Source organism: Sinocyclocheilus anshuiensis, unplaced genomic scaffold, assembly GCF_001515605.1.
Source record: "Sinocyclocheilus anshuiensis isolate Anshui unplaced genomic scaffold, SAMN03320099.WGS_v1.1 scaffold130, whole genome shotgun sequence".
Lineage (NCBI taxonomy): Eukaryota > Metazoa > Chordata > Actinopteri > Cypriniformes > Cyprinidae > Sinocyclocheilus > Sinocyclocheilus anshuiensis.
Window position 1 is genome coordinate 2,197,733 of NW_015544207.1, and position 11,286 is coordinate 2,209,018.

The 11,286-nt window shown below is 37.5% G+C and overlaps 1 protein-coding gene across 3 annotated transcripts in view; it reads right to left on the reverse strand.

Moving 5' to 3' along the window:
• LOC107696960 (myosin-binding protein H-like) overlaps positions 1–11,286 on the reverse strand; it is a 30,197-nt gene that overhangs the window by 7,492 nt on the left and 11,419 nt on the right. For all 3 annotated transcript variants that reach the window (XR_001635142.1, XR_001635141.1, XM_016497536.1), the window contains 5 exons: positions 9,569–9,657; positions 9,291–9,486; positions 8,978–9,117; positions 5,430–5,589; positions 2,135–2,271 (listed from right to left, as the gene is read on the reverse strand). Coding sequence is in view for 1 of the 3 variants with exons in the window: in XM_016497536.1 (XP_016353022.1) it covers positions 2,135–2,271; positions 5,430–5,589; positions 8,978–9,117; positions 9,291–9,486; positions 9,569–9,657 (722 nt within the window). In the remaining 2 variants the exon portion in view is untranslated. The remainder of the gene's footprint in view (positions 1–2,134; positions 2,272–5,429; positions 5,590–8,977; positions 9,118–9,290; positions 9,487–9,568; positions 9,658–11,286) is intronic.

Below are 11,286 nucleotides of genomic sequence, written 5' to 3' on the forward strand. Positions count from 1 at the left end.
TCCAGGCTGGACTATTGCAATGCTCTCTTGGCAGGTCTTCCAGCCAGTTCTATCAAATCTTTACAATTAATCCAGAATGCGGCAGCAAGATTAATTTTTAATGAGCCTAAAAGAATGCACGTCACACCTCTATTTATAAATTTGCACTGGCTATGAATAGCTGCTCGCATAAATTACAAGGCATTAATATTTGCCTACAAATCCACCACTGGCTCTGCACCCCTTTACCTAAATTCATTACTTCAGACTCATGTGCCCTCTAGAAGCTTGCGTTCTGCAAGTGAACAGTGCATTAATGTGCCATCCCAAAGAGGCACAAAATCACCTTCATGGACTTTTAAATTAAATGTTCCCTCCAGGTGGAATGACCTGCCCACCTCCAGCTGAATCCTTAGCTATCTTCAAGAATCGGCTAAAAACACATCTCTTCCAACTTTATTTGACCCTCTAACTCTAGCACTCTCTATTCTACTTATTTTCTAACTGCTTGTTTTCTGTAAAAAACAACAACTAACACTAGCTTCTCTATTCTGTTTGTATTCTATCTATTTGTATTCTTTTATTTATTATACAATTAACAAAAAATTACAAAAAATTAAAATCTAAATGTTAACTTGGCACAAACCAGCTCAGACCAGCCAACCAGCCGGAGTTTTTTTTTTTTTTCTTGAGATGTTTTTTTGCCCAGCAGGGGGATGTAATTGGTCATCTGATTCGTCTGTGCTGATCTTGGATAACCAAAATATAGAGCATGTTCAGTCAACTTGTGGACTTTCACATACTGGCAATATTAACAAGCCAATCACAAATAACACTGTTCAAGTCATTAATCTGGACATAAATATGAGCATCATTCCATTAACTCATGAAAACTCATTCCATTAACTGAGGAACAGTTCCAAGTGCATTTCCACTTGAGCTTGATTTGGCACAATATGATTACAAACCATTTCCCAGCACAATTCTCAACCATTCTGGTAGAATGCTTGTAGCAGGTGTGGATAAACCATCCCAAAAGTTGTGGGACCCTACCTGGCTTCCCCTATGAAAATACCCAGGCTCCACCACTGGCTTGTAATGATGCAATAATGGTTTACAGCAGCCTGCTTAGTCCATTGTTTACTTACTGTACATTATCACACTGTCAAGAACTCTTGTGTCTCAGACATATCCTGATTTTTAAGCACCAAAGTAGAAAAAGAAAGTGTAATGGTGTTAACTGACCCAGATAAACATGGAACGGAATGAGGGTGAAAAATAATCTACGGCATCTTTCTATGAAGTGCATCATGGGGTTCTCTTATGACTTTGAAGGTTTTAGGTTTCCAACTTCATCCAAAAAGCTCAAGACACCCTAGAACTCTGTTGGTGCCAAATGGAAATTGGGCCCCATCACTACAAACCAGAGCAAGGACTTTTGAGTGTCACAGTCCTATATGAGTCCCTGACTGTCAACTCAAACTCTGTCTGTGTGTTACTGTATTGCTTGAAGTATGTTGTAAATACTGTACCCTTACTCTTGAGGAAGCCATTATTGAGTTGTTCTTCTGTGTAACATCATGATCTATTGTGGCTTTGAAGGTTTTACATTTCCATTTGCATCCAACATGCCCTAGACAGCTCGGACATCTCTGGAACTTTGTTAGCATGAAATAGAAAGCAGGTCCCATCACAGCTAGATTTAATTAACAAGAATTTTGGAGTGTCCTAGAAGGCAAACTCACCAGGATTTGCATTCAGCCCAGATTTTGCATCCATCTCAGTTGTTCTCGAAACTTGATTCTCCATCCCCCTCCTTGGGAATGACAAGCTAACACAGTCCCCACATGACTGTCTAGCAGCTGGCCTCCTTGGTCAGCAGGAACAGCCAGCACTGGGCTTTTTGTACCTTATGACTACAGCTATGGGTATAATTAAGCTATTTATTGAGATTGAACTCAAGGACGTTTGGATATGTTGATACCATCATTGGATTATTAACAGCTGTTGTTGAATTACAATGATACTCCTCCAGAAGTATATTTGCAGCAACACATCAGCTAATTCTTGGCTACAAACATCTAGCCATGATAGACAATGTGGAAGAAGGACAAGGAGGACTATACCAAATCAGCAGAAAAGAGATGATCCATACCTTTGGACTGCCTCGCACTGCACATAGTAGTTTCGTGGTGTAGCCCACAGTGGCAGCTCTGTCGCTGAGAGGCGCTGTGAACTTGGGAGCCTCACTGAAATCGTGCTCCTTATACTCCAGTGGTTTGTATACAATACCTACAGGACAGAGGACAACAACCTCAGCCGGGACTGACAGTTGTGCAGAGGGTATAGCTGTTACATGACATTAGGAATGTGCAAAACTACAGGTTTTAAAAAGCGGTTGGTGGGTTCCTAGTCGGCTAAATAGAGCCCCAGTCGGACATGTTTCATAGAGTGGGTGCAAAGCAACAGCAAAAGATGTCCGTCAGAATGTTTATATTTGTAGCAGCTATGAATTTAAGGCATGGGTGTCCAATCGTGCTCCTGGAGGGCAACCATCCTGCAGAGTTTAGCTCCAACACACATGTAGTCCACTTGAAGGAGTGAATGAAAACAAAAGAGGGGTCACTGAATGTGCCGGAAATGCTAGATTTCTAGCTAGACACAGGAATTTATTCTGACAGTGCACATGGCCTTTTGCTATGCACTGCCTTAATTTCATATAAATTCTAATTAGGGATGAACTATTCAACTAGTCACCCAACAAACTACAGTGAGGATGACTAGTTTACTTAGAATTCTCTTTATTTTAGTTTTGATATGTTTAGCTGTAATGCTTTAATTAGCATCATGCAGCTTGCTATGCTTTAGCTCATGGAAGGTAGCCCTTCAGATTCAAGAATGGACACCCTTGATTTAAGGGGAAAAGAGAATGATTGACCGATAATCATGCAAACTGTATAACAGCTAAGCATCTAGCCATTGAGTGTACATTGGTTGTACACCCGTTATTGAAGTGCATTATGGGATTGAATGAGTGCACTCAATAATGTCCACTATGGTCTTAGACACCACTACAAATGTCAGTTCCCTCAAATAGTGGCCTATATAAGCGTATAGTGGGCGAAGTGCCCTATATAAGGGCATGGGGGCAATTTTAGACAGCCTTTGATTAGCTGGTTCAGGTGTGATTAATGAGGGTTGGAGCTAAAATCAGCTGGAAAGTAGATCTCGAGGGACAAAGTTGCCCAGCCCTGCTTTAGCTGTTATACAGTTTGCATGATTATCGGTCAATCATTCTCGTTTCCCCTTAAATCAAGGGTGTCCATTCTTGAATCTGAAGGGCTACCTTCCATGAGCTAAAGCATAGCAAGCTGCATGATGCTAATTAAAGCATTACAGCTAAACATATCAAAACTAAAATAAAGAGAATTCTAAGTAAACTAATCAACCTCACTGTAGTTTGTTGGGTGACTAATTTAATAGTTAATCCCTACTTAGAATTTAAATTAAATTAAGGCAGTGCATAGCAAAAAGCCTTGTGTTTGCAATGCTTTTGAAATTACAGGATGGAACAGAAAGTTACAACAGGCTGGAAGTTAAGAAATGTAACCAGTTCAGTGTCAGCTGCCTTGGTGTGTAACAGTTAACTGATCTTATATAAACTCATGTCTACAGCTGAGCTGACTGATGCATGTTGCTAAATTATTGTCAGTTTTGCAACACTGCAGCATAATCCATGTTGTTATGCAGATCCCATGTAGCTCTGATGTGAGGAATGAGAACTGTCATTAGCACTCAAGGCAGAGCCAAGTCTTATCTTCACACAGCGAGTACACTTATGTGCTGTCAGCGTTTGCTGCCAACAAAATGGCCTCATGTGTTTACAGTTCACTTAGTATCATTTATTAATATCAGTTATATCAATTATTGTTAAGTTTATTTGTAGGCTGTTTGCAGTTGCCATGCAATGTAACAACTTGCCACATTTATTACTGACTGTGAGGTCATGTGTGCATTTATGTGCCTTCTGGAGTCAGAACTACATTGAGGTGTGTTCTAGGTCTGTTTACTTCTATCTGCCATCAGCATTGCTATGGTTTGTGTTTTGCTTTGGACTTTTTATATCAGTAGTACTATATTCATAATTGTGACCACACAGTCTGATTACATCTACCAATGTCTGTCTGTATGGGGTGACATTAAAGTTGTAACTTTAATAAGAAGAAGTATATATTTAATTTACACAGTGAAGAATATGCAGTGTTTTTATACATTGTATTACTTTATACAATGCATGTAGCATTTCTTATTTATTTGTTCTACTGTAGTTTTATTGTTGTCCTATTGCTTGTAATTAGTTACTTATTCTTATTTAATCACTGCCTGTTAACTTGTCTACAGTGAGCTTGATTTTTATTTTTTTTAATTTAGGCTAGTAGTAGTTTTTGTGATACTGACACTGGTGACAAGAATTATGACATTTCTATAGTATCATTTTTTTTTAATATCATAAAGACCTAATTTAAAGCAAAAATATCTATATCGTGATATATATTGTTACCGTGAAATAAAATGACTCATATTCTATTATAAAATTTGGTCATATCGCCCACCCCTAATGAATGTATGTGCATTTTTATTTATAGGTTATATATTTTCTTTACATATGAGCCCCTGTCCCTGAGAAACTCTCTGCACATTCCTGTATAAATTTGATTAATTTTAATAACTTTATAACTTTTACTCGGATCGGATCAGGGGCACAAAAAACCTAATCGGGACATCTCTAGAAAGACGTCTTTTATGCTCACCAAAGATGCTTTTATTTGATCAGAAATATAGTAAGAACAGGAATATTGTGAAATATTACTACAATTTAAAATAACTGTTTTGTATTTGAATATATCTTAAAATGTAATTTATTTCTGTGATCAAAGCTGAATTATCAGCATCATTACTAATTTATGTGAAACTGATTACAACGTTGATCAAATTAATGCCTCGTGCCACCCTGTTGAAAAAAACAGCATATGCTGGTTAGGTATGTTTTGAAGCAAGGCAGCTGGTTTGAGCTGGTTATGAGATGGTTTAAACTGGTCATGTGCTGGTCCTAAGCTGGTCCTAAGCAACTAGCTCCTGCTCAGGACCAGCTCAAGACCAGCTTAAACCAGCTGCCATGCTTCAAAGCATATATACCTAACCAGCATATGCTGTTGTTGTTTTTAACAGGGCAGTTTGCTACATTGCTTGGTAACAGCAAACAGCTTACAGTTAGGATAGTGAATGAACATGGGTGTATTTTATCATACTACTTATGCTGCCAGCAATAAGGCACTCAAAGCCATACTTTAGTAATTTTACCACCACTAAAATATGTTTGCGTTAATTTTACTTAATGAAAGAAGTCTGAAGTGCCGTGGAGTTAAAGCAATGAGATGTTGTGAGCTTACCTGTTTTCTGAATATGAGCAGCATCTTTTGTTACAGCAGCAGTCTCACTCCTTCCAACCTTGTTTTCTGCAAAAACTCTGAAGGTGAATGTATTTCCCATCACAAGGTCAGAGACGGTAGCGTTCAGCCTGTGGAAGTGCTCCAGAACCGTAAACCACTCCTGCCAAAAACAGCAATCCTCTTAGTATTTTCTTTTAGCAGATATACTGTATGCATTTAAAAGGAGAGGACAGAATGATAGGATAGTGACAGGATGGAATGTTGGCTATTAATAAATTGTGAACGAGACTGAAAATATTTCCCTGTGGGTTTCATCCAATAAATAGATCGTAAACAAGCAGATTTTCATTACAGTGTTAAATATCAACAAGAACCAGTTGTGGTTTTGCCTAAAGTGCTTTTAGATGAAGTGTTTCTGTACTTCATGTTCTCTGCACATCTTGTATTCACATCAAGCTAGCTGTTTAGTATCATGATTCGCATCATGACAGGGAGAGTTATGAGAAGTCATCATGCATCTGTCAGCACTTTACACCTTCCCAACCTGATGATCTCCCGCCAAGAAGTCATCTGACCCATGCCTCAAACACCCAGATACAAACTTATAGATAGACACGTCATGTCCATATACAATGTCTCAAGACCCTTCATTTAGATTTACAGGCCTGACAGGTGGCTAAATTAAGCCTCGCTAAAGCATGACGACAAAAAAAAAGGCCTAGAGCATCACAGCATTCACTGCTTGCTGTCACTTATCACTTTGATAAATGTTAAAGGGATAGTTCACCCAAAAATGAAAATTCTGTCATTAATTACTCACCCCCATGTCATTCCAAACCTGTAAGACCTTTGTTCATCTTTGGAACCCAAATTAAGATATTTTTGATGAAATACAAGTTTTCTGATCGTCCATAGACAGCAATGCAACTACCACGTTCAAGGCCCAGAAAGGTAGTAAGGACATCGTTAAAATAGTCCATGTGACATCAGTGGTTCAACTGTAATTTTAAGAATATACAAGACTACTTTTTGTGCACAAAGAAAACAAAAATAACTTTATTCAACAATTTCTTCTCTTCAATCTTCAACGCTCGTTCGGGACAGCATGCATGTGGTGCTGCTGACGTAGAACCGAGATGCACTGTGGCTTGTTTACAATCAGAGGAATGTACACGCATGTGTCATGCTACTCATGGTGTGAGCGCACGTCGACTGACACGGAAGAGAAGAATTGTTGAATAATGTCGTTATTTTTGTTTTCTTTGCGCACAAAAAATAATCTCGTAACTTCTTAAAGGGGTCATCGGATGCCCATTTTCCACAAGTTGATATGATTCTTTAGGGTCTTAATGAAAAGTCTATAACATACTTTGGTTAAAATGTCTAAATTGTCTTGTAAAAAACACCCTTTTTACCTTGTTAAAATCAGCTCTTTTCACAGCAACCCGTTTTGTTGCATTTCCCTTTAAATGCTAATGAGCTCTGCTCACTCTGCCCCCCTCTTCTGTTGGGTGACGAGCCGTCCTGTTTACTTTAAGTGCATTTAGCTGCATTTAGCCAAGAAACTTGCTAACTAGCACATTATTAGGAAAGGCGATTTGCAAAGATTCTTAAAAACCCTTATATTCACTTCTTCTGTAGGTGAAGCTGGATCATGAATGATTCGCGCAAACATAGACACATTTATGTAGATCGGGAGTGTATTCCCTTCAAAAACAAAAGTAATCCACTGCGTCTTCAGCGGCTCAGATGTCGGGAGTAAATGACGACTGCTATGTTCATTATTACATCCAACAACAGAACACCTCAATTGCTTAGGAGTCATTCTGGTCTACTCCTGCTCCGGCGTCGAAACAATGGAGGACTGTGTACAGCTCACTCAGGGTGGGTCTAAGGTAAGACAGCCGTGTCAATCAACTATCGTGGGAGGGGCCTGGATCTGTGTGACGTCACACAGCCAAGAAGCTGAGAATGGCTTGATTTGAAAAAGGGGATATTTATAGAGATTAAAAAAATACCGCTGGGTGGATTTTTATCATTATAGGGTGGTTGTGTACACACACTGCCAACACACATTTATGTTCAAACAACATGTAAAAGTGAGTTTTGCATCTGATGACCCCTTTAAAATTACGGTTGAGCCACTGATGTCACATGGACTATTTTAACGATGTCCTTAATACCTTTCTGGGCCTTAAACGTGTCAGTTGCGTTGCGGTCTATAACTTTCTGGGCCTTGAATGTGTCAGTTGCATTGTTGTCTATCTTAATTTGTGGTCTGAAGAAGAACAAAGGTCTTACAGGTTTGGAACGACATGAGGGTGAGTAATTAATCACATAATTTTCATTTTTGGGTGAACTATCCCTTTAAGGATGTGATTTAAGCTCTCAGAGCAAGCACACATTTGTTTGAAGTTTCCAGGAGCCAGTTGGTGAAGTTTGTCCAGTTTTTTATTATCTTTTTTAAACAAATGGTCAGTGTAAGTGCTTAACCTTCAGAAAATGTCAACCTTAGCAGGTCAAAATCAATATTATATGTTAGGGTGACCATACGCGCCATTTTCCCAGTACGCGTCCTGGCCAGGATTTCTATATTAGGATTTCTAGACCGATCGGTGTATGACATCAAAATACCATACAGACGGTTCCTTATGCTTTCAAAATGCTCTGGAGGTATTTTGATGTCATACACCGATCGGTCTGCACTCGCAAACAAAGCCAAAACCTAGATATTTTAGGCAATATAGAAATCCTGTCCAGGACGCGTCCTGGGAAAATGGCACGTATGGTCACCCTATTATATGTTGGCAATTGGCATGTGTTTTCTATGCAACCCTGCAAATTACTAGTGAAATTTTAGTTAAACTTGTTTTTTTTTTTGAGTGTGGGATACTGTTAAATATTACTCTGTTAAATTTACCCATTGTGAAATCTGATTGTGTGGATTCCTAACGAAAATTCAGAATTTTGCCCACAAAAATTTTATTAAATGTGTCCAACCTTTAGGATAGTGAATTATAGGGCCTATTAGTTCGTTTATTTATATAATTTTTTTTTTTTTAACTTATTTAAACAATTCTTCTTTTAATAACAAGACACTTGTGCTAAAAGTTTCATAGAAAATGTGGGATACTGTTAAATATTATGTGTTTGTTAAATCAAATATTAACAGAAAAATAACACTTGTAAAATATAAGTGTCATATATTACATTATATTATATATTGATAAAATTGTAAATATATCAAAATTGTGTCATTGTGTAATTGTTTGTTGCAGCTGAGAAGACCTTAGATATGAAACAGACCATAATCTCCATTTGGGGGCAGGAATGCCAACATATTTCATTTCATTTCACACGATGTTCATATTATTTTAGATACCAGTTTGTCAAATGTGCAATTTTTCTCACTCTCAAATAAAACTGTTCCTTAAATAAAAAGGGAAGTGCTGTTTATTTTCTGAGTGAGGAACTAATACTGTACATGAAGTGCTGACACATATTTCTTGTTACTGGCAGCATTAGTGTGCCAGTAAGGAGTTACTTACTTCAGTTTTCTTGTCAGCCTTCTGAATGGTGTATCCAGTGATCTCAGTGTTGCCGTTGTCTTTGGGAGCGGTCCATTCCAGAGCTGCATTGAAGCCCCAAGAGTCCACTAGCTTGACAGAAGCAGGAGGACCGGGCAGATCTACACACAGCATTAAAAATTATTTAGCTTTCTTAGTATGGATCATTTTACACTGTGAGGTCTTACTCGGTAAACAGAGGTGTCAAGGTATGAACTAAGAATGAAAATGCAAGTAGGACACGGTCCGAGAAGAGCGCTGGAACGAACGGTCTCTAGATCATAGCGCGTCTCACCGACAATCTGAATTATGAGGTTAGCCTTGTCCTCGAAGCTGTCGACCTTCACGGTCATCTCATAGCTGCCGGAGTCTTCTCTCTCAGACTTGCGGATGAACAGGATGCTATCCTTGTCGCTGTTGCGGATGTTCACCTTCTTTGTATCCAAAGGCTGGCCATCCTTGGTCCAAGATATCACAGGTTTAGGTTTGCCCTACAAAACAGAGAATTATGAAACATATTAGAGCCTGCAGTGAAAGTACAGCTCTGTTTGCCATAGAAAAATCTGAATTTACAATAAACGGGATGACAAGATTGATCTGTTCTCCAACATGCTTGATGCATCTTGATCTCAGGGCACGGGGCAGGTGGATCTTGGGCCGATCTAGGGGAAAAAAGAGCAATTTTAGATGCACAAATTGCTTGTTTATTTAGATGATCATTATTTAGATTTAGATTAAGGTCTTATTTTGAAATGCATAAACTGTTAAATAACACAAACTTTTAAAATGAACACTTTTCCTCAACTTTGAAATGCCACAACTTTAGGTTAATTCTAAATTGCTCACAGAATGTGCATATATAAAACATATGTTTAGCAAAAATTGTTTTAATGTGTAGGGTTGATATATTTAACATACATACATAAAAATAATTTTTTCCTGAACAAGAAAAAAAGAAAAAGTGATGCTCGTCCATGCATTACTCACTGCCACAATGTTAAGCTCAAAGTATACTTCGGTTTTATGTGTGCGTTTGTATGTTGTAAATGTAATTATTAGCCTAATATGTGAATTGTCTTGTTCTAATTGTCTCATCTTGTTTGGAGGGTCTAAAAAGAAACGGATGCAATGGAAAAACGCCAACTAAATGCAACAACAAAATATATCTGTGTTGATGAGTGCTTGTGTGAGGTGGTTAAGAGATAAGAGAAGTGTGAATACATTTTTACTGTTAATACCCTCCGGACAGAAATAGTGAAGATACTGGATAAAAAATAAAACTTTCTAGCATGTGTGAACCGCTTGTGTTTGAGCACACTATCAGCACTCTTAAAAATAAAGCTTCTTTATAGGCAGCTATGGTTTCATGAAGACCTTTTAACATCCATGGAACCGTTAGATTATTAAAATATTCTTCACACTAAGACAAAAAAAAATATTATTTTAAAAGCCATTCACTGAAAGGTTCTTTGGTATAGCTGAGAAAGACCCCTTTTGGAACCTTTATTTTTAAGAGTGAAATAGAGATGACATACTTCAGTAGGCCATACCATGAAAATGAGTTATGAGTAGCAGTTTAGCAAGTCAGTGTTTTTTTTTTTTATGTGTTTTTTTGTTAAATGCCTGAAATAAATTTTGCATTTAACACAAGCTGCAGATATTTTAAATTGTTTTTGTGACATGAAAGTCAAGATTAATACCCCACTGTGATTTTTTTCAAAGGTTTTTTTTTTTTGTCTTGAAAAAAACGGTTTCTAACAAGTGTCTAAATCTACTCACTAGTTCGCTTTTACTGCCTCATTTTGATTATAATTACACTTTTGCAAACTATTCTAATTCAAACTTTGAGGAATTTTTATTGTTGTTGTTAATAAAGACTGAAAGTTATCAGAAGCTTAATGTTGGTGACAGTGAAGTCATGTGAATGTGGTGTTTGTTTATAGCCTATATGTTAGCTTTTTAGGCCTAAAGTTTTTTAAAATTCATAATAGTCCAGGTGATATGTGCAAAATTTGAGGTGATATGTTCACTTTTTCATAAAAGCATGAAACTTGGTACAATTGTACAGGTTAGGGCCCTGAACATTTTCAGAAATGGAGCCATCGCAAAAACACCTCGTGGTTGCCATGGTGACAATTTTACTTTCCGCCATAACCAAATTAATTAATTTCAATAGTACAATAAAAGATTGTTTTAATTAATTAATTATTAAAGGGGTCATATGATGCTATTTTAAAGATAATTATTTTGTGTATTTGGTGTAACAGAATATGTTGACATGCTTTAATGTT